Source organism: Dreissena polymorpha, chromosome 14, assembly GCF_020536995.1.
Source record: "Dreissena polymorpha isolate Duluth1 chromosome 14, UMN_Dpol_1.0, whole genome shotgun sequence".
In the NCBI taxonomy this organism is placed as follows: Eukaryota; Metazoa; Mollusca; class Bivalvia; order Myida; family Dreissenidae; genus Dreissena; species Dreissena polymorpha.
In genome coordinates, this window is record NC_068368.1 from 47586995 (window position 1) to 47607047 (window position 20053).

Genomic DNA, 20053 nt, shown 5'->3' on the forward strand with positions numbered 1-20053 from the left:
TGTTTTTGAAACTTTGTCTCAATTATGATTAACTGTTGAACGTTTATGAACTGTATTTCTGTATGAATTGTTTGTATTGTTTGCATTATTGCGTATAAATGATGAATGTGTGGAAAGAATAAAAATAGTTTAGTCACATTGTTGTTGATTTTTCTTGTGCCTCAAGCTAGTCTCAGACGAGCCCCAGTAGCTTTCCCTGTCTAAATAAATTATAATTTGAATTATTAATTTAATTTTAATGTGATAGCCGGCATGACGGGTGAAACGCTTCAACAGTAGTAGCAAAACACCTATGACACAAAAAAAAACATGTCTTGTCTTTGTGCTTTTTGCCTTTGGAATGACTCCTTAGAGCTTGTTTTCCCATGTTCACAGCTTAAAGGAACCACCACCACGTATACATGTAAGACAACGTGCTTTATTTCTATTTTTAGAGTTTTTGCCAAACCAGGATGAAAACTCAGGGTGTTTGAGCCAACAATCATTAAATAATGTCTGTTCACTCATGCTGGTAATATGTCTATCTATGTGTACATTATGTAATACATCCGAAATTAGAAGAGAAAATCAATTTGTGATCTGTGATATATGGTAGGTTAAAACATGAAAATCATGCAGTTAGAAGCAGAGGCAGGTCTTCTTGATAACTGAAATAAATAAGCAAAGTTAGTTTAGCTCTTTCATGTTGTCATCTCTAATGATCCTGCAAAGCATAAAATATAGAATTAATCAGCACTGGGGGCAAGGGTTGCAAAGCCATTCAGCTTTCAAGGATACAAAAAATGATCAAAGATTTTCATTGTTGAACATGCTTTACACATGTTAATGTTTTATGTACATAGGAATAGTCAAAACATTTCAACAAAAAAATACTGTTTAATCTACTTAAACAAATGATACCTGAAGACTGCCATAGCCACTAAATAACTTTCCGGTATGCATCGACCAAAAATTCTATTTTTCCCAGACTTTTCACTGACCTGACTTTTCTGAAATTTCATTTTTCACTGACTATTTTTTTAAATTCCCTGACTTTTCACTGACCTTGAATAAAAATCAAATTTCCCTGACTTTTCAAGTTAAGTAGCAAGCCTTTATATACCCCCCTAAACTTTGCTTGTGGGGGTGTAATAAAAAGTTTAGAAGTGTCTCAAGTTGTGGTTTGACTTGCTTATATTTTTATGCAGATAATGCAATGCATTATTTAATTAAATGTTTTTAACATACTTTCCTATTGGTATTTATTCACAATACAATGTATTAACAAAGTTTTAACAAATATCTAACAGGACTTTAAGCCTATACAACGTTAAATAAATTGTTCGTGTACAAAAACACCTTCTAACAAATACCAAACTCAAACACTTAAAATTTTGCACTGATTTCTTTCATAGAGTCATTAATACTAGGGTAAAAATACTCGTAGCCCGCCTCTAATGTCCTTTCTGGCACGACCTTCTGCCCTTCAAGCACAATCTTGGCCATCTCAGATCCATAGACCATATTCAGGGTAAACGCAGGCACAAACATCGGCCCGTAACTCATTTTCTTAAACGCTTTGTTAAATGCCTCAGTAAAGTCCTTGTTATTTATTGCATGCGGAGCAACCCCATTCAACACTCCTTTCATGTGTTCTTTTTCGATAGCATGAGTTATGATTCCAGCAATGTCCTTCACGTGTATCCAAGGGAACCACTGTTTTCCAGATCCCAGCTGCAGCATAGGGAGGTAGACAGCTGCAGGAACCGGTAAAAGTGTCTTTATCATCCCACCATCTGCACCCAACACAACTCCTGCAGGGAAAATGACAATTTCATTATACTTTAACATTTTAAATAAGCAATCTTGTTTGATGAGACTCAATTTAACAAGAAACTAGAACCAACATTTTTGTACGGATTTGATATACATGTAAAGGCCAATTTGAAGAATAACATTGTGACATTTATTGAATAACAAACTTACAAGCATAGATACATGTGTTAAGCAAAATCTGTTTACCATACCTGATCGTACAATGACTCTGCGTGTGGTCACATGCTCTGGTAGCACTCCGGCCGCCTCCCATTCTTTGGCCAGTTTTGCCAGCCAGTCTGAACCATTGACTCCATCCTCTGTGTATGTGGCAGTGGGGCTGGGAGGGTAGTAGCCTGGGGACAGGAAAAGGCACTATTATAGAACACATGAACATTGACAAAGGGCTAATTTTACAGACGTCTCTTATTTGTTTTTTAAACTGATATAAACAGGCAAGTCAAGCCCTTTTTAAAGTTTAGTCTGAAAGCAGATTTTAGTGCATTTTCATGTTTTAATGAAAAATCCCAAGAAGTAAAGAAACATTTAAATAACATCAGTCACTATTTTCATGTTGGGCTAATGATTGCTAGTAACTGTAATTAGGTGTAGATGTGAGAAATTAAATAACATCAATCACTATTTTCATGTTTGGCTAATGATTGCTAGTAACTGTTATTAGGTGTAGATGTGAGAAAATTAAATAACATCAATCACTATTTCATGTTGGGCTAATGATTGCTAGTAACTGTAATTAGGTGTAGATGTGAGAAAATTAAATAACATCAATCACTATTTTCATGTTGGGCTAATGATTGCTAGTAACTGTAATTAGGTGTAGATGTGAGAAAATTAAATAACATCAATCACTATTTTCGTGTTGGGCTAATGATTGCTAGTAACTATTATTAGGTGTAGATGTGAGAAAATTAAATAACATCAATCACTATTTTCATGTTGGGCTAATGATTGCTAGTAACTGTAATTAGGTGTAGATGTGAGAAATTTAAATAACATCAATCACTATAATGACTATTTCATGTTTGGCTAATGATTACTAGTAACTGTAATAAGGTGTAAATGTGAGAAATTTAACTCTCACAAGATTAGTCGTGCCCCCCACATTCCAAGTTGGTCTTAACGCTAATGTCAAAAACAAGCATTTATGTTATAAAGCAAATTTCGGCTTTTGACCTCTTCAGTGTGACTTTGACATTAGACAAGGTATTTTATGGCCAATTTGACTTTTGACCTCTAAGTGTGACCCTGACCTTTGAGGTATGGACATGGGTGACCACACGTCTTCTTATGATAGTTTGCATTTGTGCAAAATCCTCTTTACAGCCATCCATATGATATGTGGCAAAGACAGGCAAAGCAAGGTAGAGACAGGAATTTTTAGACAGACATCTTGACTCTCATACAGACTTTAGGACATACAGATGGATAGTGCAACTGCTAAATGCTTCCTTCTTTACAGAGCGACACAAAAACAAGACCTTCTCCACACATGCTAAGTGCTCATAACATGTATTATTACCTGATGTCTTATATAAATGATAATTAATTAATTTTTGCTATTTCCTCGTCGAAAAAGAAATTTGCAATGTTTTAAACTGTTACCGGTGAATATCGAACTGTTGACCGGTCAACAGTTTGAACTGTTGCCCGCTGGAATAATGACGTCATTTCGTCAAAAAAATGACGTCATTTTACAGTTAAACAGTCAAAATTATTTATTTTATCGATTACTGTTGTGTTTAAATAAAAATTTAGTTTGCTGTTATTTCTATGTTGGAAATTTGATCAGGTAATAAAACACTTATTTCATGGATGCTTGGTGAACAGTCAAAACTGTTGTCCCTCGGTATCAGGGCTGACATTTGGAACTGTTGCCCGAGGCCGACAGTACCAAAGTCATCCCTGATACCTTGGGAAACAGTTTTAACTGTTCACCACGCATCCATAAAATAAGTGTATACTGTTTGCATTTCTTTCTGTCAAAACGAAGAAATTGTGCTGCCATCTGGTACTCATAGCCCCTTCCCACTATCAAGGAGGTTCTCAGCAAACTGAGCCAAATTGACCCCAACTTCTTTCCAGGACCAAGTTTTTACTTTGGTAAAAAAATCCATTTGAAAATGAGTTCCTCCTCCAACCAGGAGCCTTGCTATCAGGACGAGGGCACTCACAACTGAGTTTACAGGGCAGCCATACAACTACCCTAATGTGACGATGTTTATGCCTTGACAAACACCTACTCTCAAATATGACGTCCTCTTCGAATACAGGGTCAGGTCGTTTTTTTGGGGGGGGTTTTGGGGGGGGGGGTGGGGGGCCGGGTATAGGAACTTTGACTAGGGCGATGTGGGCAGATTTCAGACACCAAAATGACGCAAATATGTGCTGATGCGGGGATTGAGGGTGTTATGACTATGGCCCTTGTACAGTATACCCAAGATAAAGACATGGCTCTATTTTAGGAGTAAATGTCACAGAGAAAGTAAATTAGGCAGCCAGTCCAAGACTCAAACCCAGCAGCACACGCTACAAGAGTGAATTGAGCTAATCTTTTAGTGACAAATTTGCACCATGAAATTAACTTGCACATCTTAGTGGTAAGCAACAGTTGACTTCTAATGTCAAACATTTATCAAACTTAAATCCCATAATTCCTTGGTTTGTAACTTCAAATATGAGTTATGATACCTACCTACACCAGATATAGTAACAAACACTTTTGGTGGCACATTTGCAGAAGTGATAGCACTAACTAATAGCTTGGATGTGTCTATTCTGCTGTCATGGAGTTCTTTCAAATACTTTTCATCGAGACTGAAATAAACCATAACCAAATTGATTAGACAATAAAACAGCATTTTTAAGTATAGGGCTTTAATTTTTCGTACCAAAAATTAATTTTTCAATTTTTAAAGTGCATTTCTTGGATACCACAACAGGTATGAAAGCAATTATATATGAAAGACTTAACTGAAATAATTTAATTCATTAAGTTTTTATGCAGCATAAGAAGTTGTTGAGAAAGGCATAGAATTGCAGAGATTATGATGTTACTGTTTGAAAGGCTCTTGTGTTATGATGTTACCGTTTGAAAGGCTCTTGTGTTATGATGTTACCGTATGAAAGGCTCTCGTGTTATGATGTTACAGTTTGAAAGGCTCTTGTGTTATGATGTTACTGTTTGAAAGGCTCTCGTGTTATGATGTTACCGTTTGAATGGCTGAAGTACTTTCGTGTTATGATGTTACCGTTTGAATGGCTGAAGTACTCTCGTGTTATGATGTTACTTGCTCTCGTGTTATGATGTTACTGCTTGAAAGGCTCTCTTATTATGATGTTACTGTTTGAAAGGCTCTCGTGCTATGATGTTACTGCTTGAAAGGCTCCAGTATTATGCTGTTACGGTTTGAAAGGCTCTCGTGTTATGATGTTACCGTTTGAAAGGCTCTCATGTTATGATGTTACTGCTTGAAAGGCTCTCGTGTTATGATGTTACTGCTTGAAAGGCTCTCGTATTATGATGTTACTGTTTGAAAGGCTCTCATGTTATGATGTTACTGCTTGAAAGGCTCCAGTATTATGCTGTTACGGTTTGAAAGGTTCTAGTATTATGATGTTACCGTTTGAATGGCTCAAGTATGAGACGTCCTGCAAGGTTCACCACAGCAGTACATCCAGATGGAAGTCCGTTTTTCTTCACATCATCCTTAATAATGCTCACATATTATTTGTAATGCAGGTCAAGATCTTAATATATGTTGCTACGTTTTGAAGCAAATAAGCAATAATTTTACAGTGATAATAATTATTTAACAAGTCTTTTGTATCAGAGACATATGCCCCACCAAACAGGGCAAACTAGCGACCCCAATTTCAATAGGGGTCATCTACTGTCCATGGCCAATGCACATGTGAAGTATCAAGCCATTCGGTCATTTGGTTAACGAGTTATTGATCAGAAACGATTTTCACAATTAGTGTGATAGTGACCTTGACCTTTGACCAAGAGATCCCAATTTCAATAGGGATCATCTACTGTCCAAGGCCAATGCACATGTGAGGTATCAAGCCAATCTGTCAATTCGCTGACATGTAATGGATCGGAAACAAACTGGTCTACAGACAGACAGACTGGTCTACCGACAGACAGACTGGTCTACCGACAGACAGACCGACCGACATCCAGCAAAACAATAAACCCCTTCTTCTTCGATGAGGGGCATAAAAATTAGTATCTTATACAATTTTTATACATACATTTTCTAATAAAAAATACACACATGTATACTGTTTACACACCTATCCAAGAGAAATTTTAGTCATGATTCAATTATTTAAGAAGTATCAATGCTAAGCACCAACCTTATAATTAAATTTTAAGTTTATTTCAGTGATTCAAGTATTTCCCTTTTAGCCTTAGCTTTGTTTGATTAATTAAAAATCAAATAAAATTAATTACAAATGAATGGTTATTGTCTTTTTTTGTTAACTATAATTTTTTGTAAGACAGGGCCCACTTGGTCACTTTAGAAAAATCTTTAAAGGTTGAAACATTTTAAAAACCATATTAAAATATTAATTAATTGTTTAATACCCATGTTAGTTTTTCCTTTCCTGCTGTGCGAGAAACAACAATAACTCTGTGCCCTTTTTCTCTCAGCATTTTTGACAGATGCCTGCCTACGAATCCTGTTCCACCACCTAAAATATTGCAAACATTTAATGATTAAAGGCAGTTTGGTTATATATATAAATCACTACATCAAAGATCAACATCACAGTGACTCAAAACAATAAAATTGTTTCTTGATATTTACAGACAATGCTTACGCCTAGATTCATGATCTTCATAGTTACATAGATCATGACTGGCAGATGACCAACATAATGTCTGAGTCACTTGGTCAAACGTCTTAATAACAATGACTCAACACTGTAAAATGGTGTCCAGATGACAACTCAAGAAACCAAGGTCAAAAATCAAAGTCACAATGACTAATATATTCATATCCACACAATGGCTGCCATTACAACTGACCATATGCAGGCATGCATGTTTTACAATAATTCAATGAACACACTCTTCTCAGGTGAGCGAACTAGGGCCATCTTGGCCCTCTTGTTGTTTTAAGAATATCTTGCATAGTGGTGATTTTTTGTGTAAATTAGTGTAAATAAGTACTGCATTTGTGCCTATTACATTTATTACCACATTTATTGCCAATAATGCAAAGCTAATTGTTTTAATTAATAACTGATCCACAACTGATCACAGGGGAAAGATCACAGGGACTGGGCAAATACGCGAAACTTTCTGGTTTTGTATAAAAACAAAACATAATCAAAATATATTTATTTTGTGGTTTTTCTAATTTGCTTACTTAGTGGAGAATCAATGTAGTACGATATTTGACGACCTATTGCGCAAGCAAGTTTATTGAAAGGTGTAGTGGTACGAAAACGTACAATGTATTAGTTTATTAATAGGCATATAATAACGATCGCTATACACAACTTCACCAAATAGCAGTACATAAATGATGTCAGCCGGAATAGCTCAGTTGGGAGAGCATTAGACTGAAGTTGTTTACGCAACAATCATCTAAAGGCCACCGGTACAAATCCCGGGTTCCGGCACAAAGGAACAGTTCGGCGGCTGACAATTTGTTTTCAGTCAGGTTAATAAATATGATAAAGCTTTATTTTATGTAGACATTTTAAAATCCATTTTACTACAATTAGACATTTTTATTAAAATTAATGGATGCTGCGTGGTGACAACGCTAATTAAAATTTCTTACATCACTTTAATATCTTATAAAAAATACACGTGTTTTTATGTTAACAAATAAATGCAAACAACACATCTATTATCCATGTATTTTTATGGTTGTCTATCATAGGCCCTAAGTACTATCCGTACCACATATAGAGCGTGAAGCGCGACGTGTATTATTGATTGTAACAATGAGTTGCGATAAAGGAAGCAGTCGCTTATCAAGGAGGAGCTGTGTCCCAGCAACCCGTTTCCCTAGAGTCAAGAACTCCTCGGAGTTTTTTTTAAGAACCACATATAGAGCGCGAAGCGCGACACGTATTATTATCCAGGTGGTATGGGCCCTATAGCATTATCCTACCATTATGTCCATAGTTATCTTCCTTAGAATTTGAGAAATTTTGAAATCGTTGTTCGATGTCCAAATTTTCATCCGATTGTTCCCAAACTTGCACAGATTTTTTTATCAATGAGGACCCAACCCAAACTCTATATGAGCAATATCGGACCATAAGTCCAGAATGATGTCTCTTTGAATTTAAAAATAAAAGTGAAAGACTGCTTGGTTAGGTGATTATGTCAACATTTTTCATCAGATTCTTTCAAAACTTAGAGTGTCTTCATATCAATGAGCATTTTTACCTCAATTAAAATGAGAAACATCGGGACAATAAGTCCAGAGTTTTTTTCTTATTAAATTTGACAAAATTTCCACTTGTTTAAAAGATTTCACAACTTTCGTCTGAATCTTTCCAAACCTGTCAAGTGTTTTTATATCAGTATTACTCGAACCCTATTGAAAAAGATGAATATCGGAGCAATAAATCTATTATGATCTTTTACTGAATTTCAAAGTATTGTTAAATGCAGCTTCTTTATGCAATTTACAGTTTTCATTCAATTTATTTTCAAACTTTTACAGTGTTTTTATATCAATGAGTACTCAACTCCTATCGTAAATGAGCAACGTAAGAATAAGTTCAGAATCATCTCCCCTTGAAGTTGAGAAAAGTATGAAATTACGCTTACAAGATGAAGCAAACTTTTTAAAACCTACACAGTTCTGTTCAATTAATGAAAACTGCACACGGATGCCAGTTAAAAAAAAGGAAACCAATGTAAATAAAATGAACTATGAAATATTTGGGGGTTACAACACAAAATCATAGATAATGGTTATTTGGGAGTTATAACACAACATCATAAATAACGGTTATTATGCCCCCCTTCGAAGAAGAGGGGGTATATTGCTTTGCTCATGTCGGTAGGTCGGTCGGTCGGTCCGTCCGTCCACCAGGTGGTTGTCAGACGATAACTCAAGAACGCTTGGGCCTAGGATCATGAAACTTCATAGGTACATTGATCATGACTTGCAGATGACCCCTATTGATTTTGAGGTCACTAGGTCAAGGTCACGGTGACCCGAAATAGTAAAATGGTTTCCGGATGATAACTCAAGAACGCATACGCCTAGGATCATGAAACTTCATGGGTAGATTGATCATGACTCGCAGATGACCCCTATTGATTTTGAGGTCACTAGGTCAAAGGTCAAGGTCACCGTGACCCGAAATAGTAAAATGGTTTCCGGATGATTACTCAAGAACGCATACGCCTAGGATCATGAAACTTCATGGGTAGATTGATCATGACTCGCAGATGACCCCTATTGATTTTGAGGTCACTAGGTCAAAGGTCAAGGTCACGGTGACCCGAAATAGTAAAATGGTTTTCGGATGATAATTCAAGAACGCATATGCCTAGGATCATGAAACTTTATAGGTAGATTGATCATGACTCACAGATGACCCCTATTGATTTTCAGGTCACTTGGTCAAAGGTCAAGGTGACCCGAAATAGTAAAATGATTTTCGGATGATAACTCAAGAACGCATATGCCTAGGATCATGAAACTTCATAGGTAGATTGATCATGACTCGCAGATGACCCCTATTGATTTTGAGGTCACAAGGTAAAAGGTCAAGGTCACGGTGACCCGAAATAGTAAAATGATTTTCGGATGATAACTCAAGAATGTTTTTGCCTAGGATCATGACACTTCATAGGTACATTGATCGTGACTTGCAGATGACCCCTATAGATTTTCTGGTCACTAGGTCAAAGGTCAAGGTCACAGTGACAAAAGTCGTATTCACACAATGGCTGCCGGTACAACGGACAGCCCATATGGGGGGCATGCATGTTTTACAAACAGCCCTTGTTTGGTTGTTATAACACAAAATTATATTTAATGGTTATACCAGTATCTTTTTCTTTTTTGTTTAAAATAATCGACCAATAATTATATTAATATTTATATTAATATTTACAGTAGAAAAAAAAATTGTTCCATGAAACTTCATTGAGTGCCTTTTACACTGAAATTCCCGATGCCCTTTGATGCTTTGCATCAATACTTATCTTGTACTAGTTTATTAGTCAAGTACCAAATTATGTCCCTGTGGACAAAACTGGTGCCTGATTTTTAATATAGACTATCAGATAATCAAATGCAAACAATTTCTTCTCTAAATGGACTTGACACATCAATGTAGACAATTTATACAAGTTTTCATCAATATATAATTACCTATGAAGTTTCATCATCCTAGGCATAAGCGTTCCTGACAAAATCAATAGGGGTCATCTGTGAGTCATGATCAATGTACCTATGAAGTTTCATCATCCTAGGCATAAGTGTTCTAAGTAAAACAATTTTACTATTTTGGGTCACCTCAATGTACCTATGAAGTTTCATGATCTTAGGCGTAAGCGTTCTTGAGTTATCATCCGGAAACCATTTTAATATTTCGGGCCACTGTGACCTTGACCTAGTGACCTCAAAATCAATAGGGGTCATCTGCCAGTCATGATCAATGTACCTATGAAGTTTCATGATCCTAGGCCTAAGCGTTCTTGACTTATCATTCGGAAACCATCTGGTGGACAGACATACGGACCGACATGAGCAAAACAATATACCCCTCTTCTTCGAAGGGGGGCATAAAAATATGACTTCCATAGTGTTCCATCACAAGGTTTGACCAAAACCATTTTTAAACTCAACCTTTGTATCAAAGAAACAAATGTTCTGACCAAATTCATGAAAATTGGGCCAAAAATGTGACTTCTAGAGTGTTAACGTTGTCACTATATACATAGAGAGAACAAGATGTGTTTGTGAAACACAATGTCCCCCTATATGATGTTTGACCATGAAGGATGACCTTGACCCCTATATGATGTTTGACCTTGAAGGATGACCTTGACCTTGACCCTTCACCACTCAAAATGTGCAGCTCCATGAGATACACATGCATTTCAAATATAAAATTGCTAGCTTCAATATTGCAGAAGTGACATTACATGAGCAATTTTGACCCATATATTTGACCTTGAAGGATGACCTTGACCTTGACCTTTCACCACTCAAAATGTGCAGCTCCATGAGATACACATGCATGCCAAATATCAAGTTGCTATCTTCAATATTGCAAAAGTACTTATAAAATGAGCGATTTTGGCCACATACATTTGACATCTGACCTTAAAGGATGACCTTGACCTTGACCTTTCACCACTCAAAATGTGCAGCTCCATGAGATACACATGCATGCCAAATATCAAGTTGCTATCTTGAATATTGAAATACTGCAAAAGTGTACATTAAATGAGCAATTTTGACCCATATATTTGACCTTTGACCTTGAAGGATGACCTTGACCTTGACCTTTCACCACTCAAAATGTGCAGCTCCATGAGATACATATGCATGCCAAATATCAAGTTGCTATCTTCAATATTGCAAAAGTTATTGCAAATGTTAAAGTTGGCGCAAACCAATCAACCAACCAACCAACCAACCAACAGACCAACCAACAGACAGGGCAAAAACATTATAAAAATGCCCAGCCCACTTCCAACCATGTTTTTTCCCCAATCCGAACCTGTGTCAAACTCATCCAAGATATCCATAAAACCAATGTTTTGACCAACTTTCATGATGATTGGGCAAAAATTGTGACTTCTAGAGTGTTTACAAGGTTTCTCTATAGCAAATAGGGAAAACTGCCACTATATACATAAAAAGAAAAATGCCCCACCCACTGGCGGCCATGTTTTTTCACCGATCTGGACCATTTTCGAACTCGTCCGAGATATCAATAAAACCAATGTTTTGACCAACTTTCTTGATGATTGGGCAAAAATTGTGACTTCTAGAGAGTTTTTACAAGGTTTCTATATAGCAAAATAAGGAAAACTGCCACTATATACATATAGAGAAAAATGCCCCGCCCACTGGCGGCCATGTTTTTTCACCGATCTGGACCATTTTCGAACTCGTCCGAGATATTAATTCAATCAATGATTTGACCACCTTTCATGATGATTGGGCAAAAATTGTGACTTCTACAGTGTTTACAAGGTTTCTCTAAAGCCAAATAAGGACAACTGCCCCGAACACTGGCGGCAATGTTTTTCAACAGACCGGAACCACTTTTAAACTCAATAAAGATATCATTAAGACAAACATTTTGACAAAGTTACATGAAGATTGAACATAAAATGTGACTTCTACAGTGTTTACAAGGTTTTTCTTTTTTTGACCTAGTTTTTGACCCGGCACAACCCAGTTTTGAACTCAGCCGAGATTTTATTGGGGCAAAGCTTCTGACCTAGTTTCATGAAGATGGGACAAGAAATGTGGCCTCTTGAGCGTTTACGAGCAAGTGTTAACAGACGGACGGACGACGGACAAAGAACGGTCAGAAAAGCTCACCTGAGCAATAAGGTGAGCTAAAAATATATACATTGATCCATAAAATAACTTCTCCTCCCATAAGCAAAAAAAATGCATTACATACTAGTCGCCGCTCTGCAGAGTGACGCCAATGATGTAACATCCTAAACAAGAGGGCCAATATGGCCCTAGTTCGCTCACCTGAGAGGAGTCGGTTCATTCAATCTTTACCAAACGTCAAACTTGACCTAGATATTGTCCAGACAAACATCCTGGTCAAGTTTCATCATTATTGAACCAAAACTCTGGCATATGAAGTGTTTTTGTCTTGTAAGATTTGACCTGGTGACCTATATTTTGAGTTGATCCCCCTTACCAAACATCAAACTTTGCTTACAAAAATGAATATTATGACCAAGATTTATAAAATCTGAAACAAAATTGTGACCTCTCGAGTGTTTACAAGGAATTTGTATAATATAATGAAAAATTGGACAATCTAAGGGCAATAATTATGGCATTAATTATGTGATATATATAAAACCAATCTTTGTACTAAGTTTCATGATGATTGAGCAAAAAATGTGATTTCTAGTGTTCACAAGCTTTTTTTCCTATATAAATATAAGAAAACTGCCCCCCCCGGCAGCCATGTTATTCAACTGACCGGAACCATTTTCAAACTCAACTCTCATATCAAGGAAACAAATGTTCTGGCCAAATTTCATGAAAATTGGGCCAAAAATGTGACTTCTAGAGTGTTCACATGTTTTCACTATACATGTATACATATAGAGAAAAATGCCCCACCCACTGGCGGCCATGTTTTTTCACCGATTTTTGGACCATTTTCGAACTTGTCCGAGATATCAATAAAACCAATGCTTTGACCAACTTTCATGATGATTGGGCAAAAATTGTGACTTCTAGAGTGTTACCAAGGTTTCTATGTAGCAAAATAAGGAAAACTCCCCCCGGCAGCCATGTTATTCAACTGACCGGAACCATTTTCGAACTCAACTCTCATATCAAGAACACAAATGGCGGCCATGTTTTTTCACCGATCTGGACCATTTTCGAACCCATCCGAGATATCGATAAAAGCAATATTTTGACCAACTTTCATGATCATCATGCAAAAATTGTGACTTCTAGAGTGTTTACAAGGTTTCTTTATAGCCAAATAAGAAAACTGCCCCCCCTGGCAGCCAATCCCATGTTATTCAACTGACCTGAACCATTTTTAAACTCAACTCTCATATCAAGGAAACAAATGTTCTGACCAAATTTCATAAAAATTGGGCCAAAAATGTGACTTCTAGAGTGTTTACATGTTTTCATATACATATAGAGAAAAATGCCCCGCCCACTGGCAGCCATGTTTTTTCACCGATCTGGATCAATTTCGAACTCGTCCGAGATATCAATAAAACCAATGTTTTGACCAACTTTCATGATAATTGGGCAAAAATTGTGACTTCTAGAGTGTTTACAAGGTTTCTATATAGCCAAATAAGGAAATCTGCCCTGCCCACTGGCGGCCATGTTTTTCAACGGACCGGAACTACTTTTAAACTCGACCAACATATTATTTAGGCAAACATTTTGACAAAGTTACATGAAGATTGGGCATGAAATGTGACTTACAGTGTTTACAAGGTTTTTCCTTTTTTTGACCTAGTGACCTAGTTTTTGACCCAGCATGACCCAGTTTCGAACTTGATCGAGATATCATTGGGACAAATCTTCTGACGAAGTTTCATGAAGATTGGACATAAAATGTGGCCTCTAGAGTGTTTACAAACCAAATGTGGACGACGGACGGAAGACGGACAAAGACCGGTCACAAAAAAACCTGATTGCTCAGGTGAGCTAATAAAAAAGCTCTCTGCCTTTTTGTTGCAGAGATTTTATTTTAAGTTGTTTGCTATATTATTTCATAATTAAATATGTCGCCCCAGGGGCGTTGTCTGCTTTGACACAAGGCCAAGGTACATTATTTGAACATTTGTTAAAAATTGAGGAACTCTCGATGTTGCTATATGCCAAAAATAAAAGCACTAAATGAGATTTTCAAGGTATTCCAAATTTAAGTCTATGTAAAACTGTTGACCTCCTAGCAAGGCAAATTTTGACCTCAGCAACATAATTTGAACAACCTCTGGGGCATAATTTGAACATGCAAGTATATCAACTTTCAATGGACATCTTAATGAAACTACATTCCAAATATGAAAGTAATCGGCTTTGATGTTTCAGAAAAGAAGACATTAAACTGGATACCCCCGGGCCAGGCCCAGTTCTGACCCCAGGGGCATCGTATGAACAAAATTTGTTGAGGACCACAATAGGATGCTACATTATAAATATGGGCTGTCAGTTGTAGTGGCAGCCATTATGTGAATATGGTTTTTATCACTGCGCCCTTGACCTTTGACCTAGTGACCTGAAAATCAATAGGGGTCATCTGCCAGTGATGATCAATGTACCTATAAAGGTTCATGATCCTAGGCCTAATTATTCTTGAGTTATCATCAGTAAACCATTTTACTGTTTTGAGTCACTGTGACCTTGACCTTTGACTTAGTGACCTAAAAATTTATAGGGGTCATCTCTCAGTCATGATCAATGTACCTATGAAGTTTCATGATCCTAGGCGTAAGCATTCTTGAGTTATCATCCGGAAACAATTTAACTATTTCAAGTCACTGTGACCTTGACCTTTGACCTAGTGACCTAAAAATCAATAGGGGTCATCTGCCAGTCATTATCAATGTACCTATGAAGTCTCATGACCCTAGGCGTAAGCATTCTTGAGTTATCATCTGGAAACCATTTTACGGTTCAAATCACTGTGACCTTGACCTAGTGACCTGAAAATCAATAGAGGTCATCTGCCAGTCATGATCAATGTTCCTATGAAGTTTCATGATCCTAGGCGTAAGCATTCTTGAGTTATCATTCGCAAACCATTTTACTGTTTCATGTCACTGTGACCTTGACCTTTGACCTAGTGTCCTGAAAATCAATAGGGGTCATCTGCCAGTCATGATCAATGTACCTATGAAGTTTCATGATCCTAGGCGTAAGCATTCTTGAGTTATCATCTGGAAACCATTTTACTATTCTGAGTCACTCAATTGTGAATTAATCATGCTTAAATAATTCAGTGGTTTTATAAATCAATTTGTTTTTATTTGTTATTTTGCCTTCTTTATATAAACAGATGCAATATTGGGCATGTTCAACGTTTATTCAAGTACTTCAGTTTTGTTTTTCAGTTACAGTTACACTCTGAGATAATAACTGTACAGTCAAAACCTTATAGCAGGTATTTTTTTACCAAAACAAACACTGGTTAGTCACACAAGTTATAAGACACTTCAATCTTTAAAAAAAAAAGAAAATAATAATAATAATTTTTTTTTTTGTTGTTGGAAATTGGGATTTTTTTAAATATAATTTCGGTTTGGGATCGGGTTCGTTTGCGTTGGGAATGTCTCCGTTTTCCGGAGGCGCAGACAGTGCTGAAAACCCCCTGCACTGTGACCTTGACCTTTGACCTAGTGACCTGAAAACCAATAGGGGTCATCTGCCAGTCATGATCAATCTACCTATGAAGTTTTATGATCCTAGGCCTAAGCGTTCTTGAGTTATCATCTGGAAACCCTCTGGTGGACGAACGGATGGACCAACCTACCTACTGACTGACATGAGCAAAACAATATACCCCCTCTTCTTCGAAGGGGGGGCATAAATATTAAAGTTTATGGTCTTAAGCTTTCTTAAAAGAAGATTTTTTAAATCCTTGTCTGGGCCCCTCAAAATAATTGACTAACAGACCATAAGAAATCAAAAGATTTCATGGAGGAAAACCAAAGGAAAAATTCTTTGCAGTTTCATCATTTTCTGCCTAGTGGCTCAGAAAATGTTTTTGAAGATAAATTTGACTGATGTACCAACACTCTGCACAGTGACACTTGAAATCACTGCATCCCAATGGCTCACCATGAGCATGTTGTGGTCAGGTGAGCAAGAAAGAAAATTCACTATCATATGCATGTCAGTATTAAACCTAATTTGCATTTTGCAAAGACCTTCCACTTAAGGACTTTTATATAGTGTTTGCCACTCAGTAAGCTTGTCAATACATGTACTGCACAGTTATTTCAAAATCTTGTACTTACTTCAATGTTTTCAAAATGACCTTCATTAATGACCTTGATCTCAAACCTAGGGTTCTTATCCTTGCATGTTACACTACTTTCTATTCATGATAATCACTTTGCTAAGTAACTTAATAATTCTTCCATTTCCATGCCAGAAAATTTAGGCTCCAGACATGGTGTCAGGTGCATATGTCCTAAATTTGACCTTTAGACTTAAATTGTGACCTTAACCTTGGACCTAAGGTCCAGGTTCACGCCCTATACTCACATCTTGTTAAGCTTGTAACTAATTCAATCCCTTCACGCTTCAAAAACTAATGCTACTAATATATAAATTCTCACACACACCTTGCCTTAATTTAACATTTCACTTTGAATTGTGACCTTGACCTTGGACCAAGGGACCTGTTTCTTGCCTGCTACAATCTGTCTCATGAGCATGATCACTTATGGCAAATTATTTGGAAATCCATCAATACTGTTGAAAAAGCATAAACCAGACGATTGACCTTGAAAATGTTGACCTTAATGGTAAAAACTGTCAAATGATGATTACTTGTTGAACTTTTCCTGAATTTGACTTCTGACATGAATTTGCAAACTTAACCTTAGATCTAACTTATGGCAAGTTATTTAAAAATCCATCCATCATGGACACAGCTATATATCCAAGAAATATTTCCTGCTGCAAACCTATTGGCCATGTCTAAGATTTCAACATTGCCTGAATATTGTCACAATAAACATTCTTACAAAGTTTTATTCAAATGAAGTTTTTATTTTGGCCTAAGCAGTGATAAAAAGGTTTCTTCTCAGATTTGACCTAGTGACCTTGTTTTGTGATCCACACTTGACCCAGCTTGGCCTAGATTTAGTTAAGATAAACATTCTGACCAAGTTTACTCCAGATTTATTTAAATGTGCCTCTAGAACAATGACAACAGATTTACAGTCGTTACACACCCTGGACGTTACACCCCTAGTCTTTACACCCTCTAAGCCTGGACATTACACCTCCCAAGATGTAAACATAATTGATTAGGTTACTAAGGTGTGATCACACCTACCATGGGGACACTTCACTTGATTAATGATGTTCCTGCTTTAATGTGTGTCAAATGGGGGGTCTGTCCAAGTTTTTTTATTGTTTGTTTGTCTGTCTCATTGATGTGCAGTTTTAATTAGGAAATAACAATTTCTGGTGTGATCTTTTCAAATAATTTGTTAATTATCAAAGTGTAATAATAAATCCCTAAAATTAAAGGAAATTTTTATTTAATTTTCAAAGTTTTTTCTGTCTGTATATTCTTGAAAAAAGCATTTATGATTTAGATGCATATTATAACATTATGGTGAAATAAAAATAAATGTATATAAATTAAGATTGTGTTTTGTTTATTCTAAATTATTATTGTATTTATCATTATTTTGTTTTCAAAGTTTTTTTCTGTCTGTTTATTCTTGAAAAAAATATTTATGATTTAGATGCATATTATTACATTATGGTGAAATAAAAATAAATGTATATGAATTAAGATTGTGTTTTGTTTATCCTAAATATTTATTTTATTTATCATTATTTTTATTTCTTCAAGTTTTTTCTTTCTGTATATCCTTGAAAAAAAATATTTATGATTTAGATACATATTATTACAGTCATTCTGGTGGAATAAAAATTAATGTTTGGATGATGGCTGCTCAATTAAATAATTTGAGCAAACATTAATCTCATCAGTGTCATCTTACATGACTAATCCAATTAGTGGTTCATAAGTTAGTTACACCTTTCTAATCTAATCAATATCTTGGTAGGTGTAACGTCCAGGCTTAGAGGGTGTAAAGACCAGGGGTGTAACGTCCAGGGGGTGTAACGACTGGACACCTGACAACACACCACACAAAATGCAGTACATGATACTTTAAATCTGAGAAGAAGGCCCTTTAAAATCCCATGTATCTTGCCTTGACCTCGAAATAAATAGGGGTCACCCTTCCCTCATGACTTCCAAACTAACCAGTAAACTAATGAATGACCATTATAAATTTCACTATATTTTGTACAAAAATGTGTTTCGCGTCTGTTGCCGGCAAAGACCAGACCTAAACCCATACAAGCGCAAAAAAACGGATCTATTGTGACCTATTCAGTATGGTTCGAAATTTCTTAGTAAAAACTAATGGGTTAACTACAATAAAATAATATCACCAATTTAATACGGCTAAATTATCAAGCCATGTTGTACTTTTAAAGCAATATCAAAGCAATACCTATTAAAACACTCATATCTGATACTAGCTGAGTCCGTCACTTATATAATGTTAATCTTTTAAGTAAGTACAGTATACATTCTAAATTTTTAATCAAGCATTATCAAAGACCTATAAAATACATTCTATAGGTCTTTGGCATTATCACCGAAAAAATGAAATCAACTATGAAATAGATTGAAAAAAATGCGATAATGGTGCTGATACAATAAATAATTATTAATTATGATTACAGTTAAGTATTAATTTGATATTTAATCGATTATTTGTATCATTCCGTTATGTGACGTAGTAAAGTAATACGGCTCCAATTTAAACGGCTCTTTGTAAAACGTCTTACAACAAAACGCCCCCCCCCCCCCCAAAAAAAAAAGTTACAACGTATCCACATTTTTCGAATTTGGCAAGACGCACAACTTATGGTTAACAAGAAATATCTTTAAAAAAGATATACGGCGTTGATTGTGGTCGATGTTTATGAACGATCAAAAGTTATCTCTATGAGATAAAAAGTAGCGGATGCCTTTTTTCTGCGCAGTTCTTAGCTACATCACAAGCAAATCAATTACGGGGTGTTGCGCCAGATTTCGTGGCTTATTTTGCTTTAAGTGATATTATTACTCAGATATCTGTATTTACAGAATAGAAAAACACAAGAAACATGAAAATAAACGAGTGCATATAGGTCAGCCGGCAATACTCGAATCTGATTTAATTGAATAATTATAGTATAGTGAATTATTGTGCTCATGCTTAATAAACTGGTCTAAATGGATAAATATTTCTAATTAATTTTATCAAAATTGGTCTTATCATGCAAATGTTGAAAACATTAAAAATCGATGATTGACATACCACAATAATATCGCCGAATATCTTTATTTAGTATCTTTCTGATCAAAACAGACTTCAAGTGCACAAAGTTTACGAGACGGCGTTTATATAAAGATTTCTGCAACTGACCGCAAACTGACCTTGATACCTTGCGGATTGGAATGTGATGCATTAAAGTTGGGTAACAATTCTGTTGCTGAAACGACGGCTTGTTTACGCCAACTGTACACGACCAAGGCAACAGCTGTGCCTAAAATACATGTATTGATATATCGACAAAGCGACTAAACGAACTATTTACTCCATCAGACAAAAATAGCATAGTTTCCAATTTTTTCCTTCAATGAAAAGATCGCAACCCCTTCTGCGAACTCCGGTGATGAACTGTATATAAACTCTGACTTTCACACACTGGCCGCGAATTGACCCGAAACCTCGCGGGTTGAAATG

At 36.1% G+C, this 20053-nt stretch overlaps 1 protein-coding gene across 2 annotated transcripts; it reads right to left on the minus strand.

The window, feature by feature from the left end:
- Positions 1–1227: 1227 nt before the first annotated feature.
- Positions 1228–18899, minus strand: LOC127858547 (epimerase family protein SDR39U1-like). Of its 2 annotated transcripts, none has more exons than XM_052395761.1 (6): positions 18770–18899; positions 6410–6516; positions 5436–5521; positions 4508–4629; positions 2007–2150; positions 1228–1793 (listed from the first exon to the last, which is right to left on the minus strand). In XM_052395761.1, exons 1-6 carry the CDS (start codon positions 18783–18785, stop codon positions 1366–1368), a joined length of 903 nt encoding a protein of 300 aa, XP_052251721.1. In that variant the 5' UTR covers positions 18786–18899; the 3' UTR covers positions 1228–1365. The 2 variants fall into 2 exon arrangements, with proteins under 2 accessions (XP_052251721.1, XP_052251722.1); XM_052395762.1 differs by lacking the exon at positions 18770–18899 and adding an exon at positions 18470–18489.
- Between the last annotated feature and the right edge of the window lie 1154 nt (positions 18900–20053).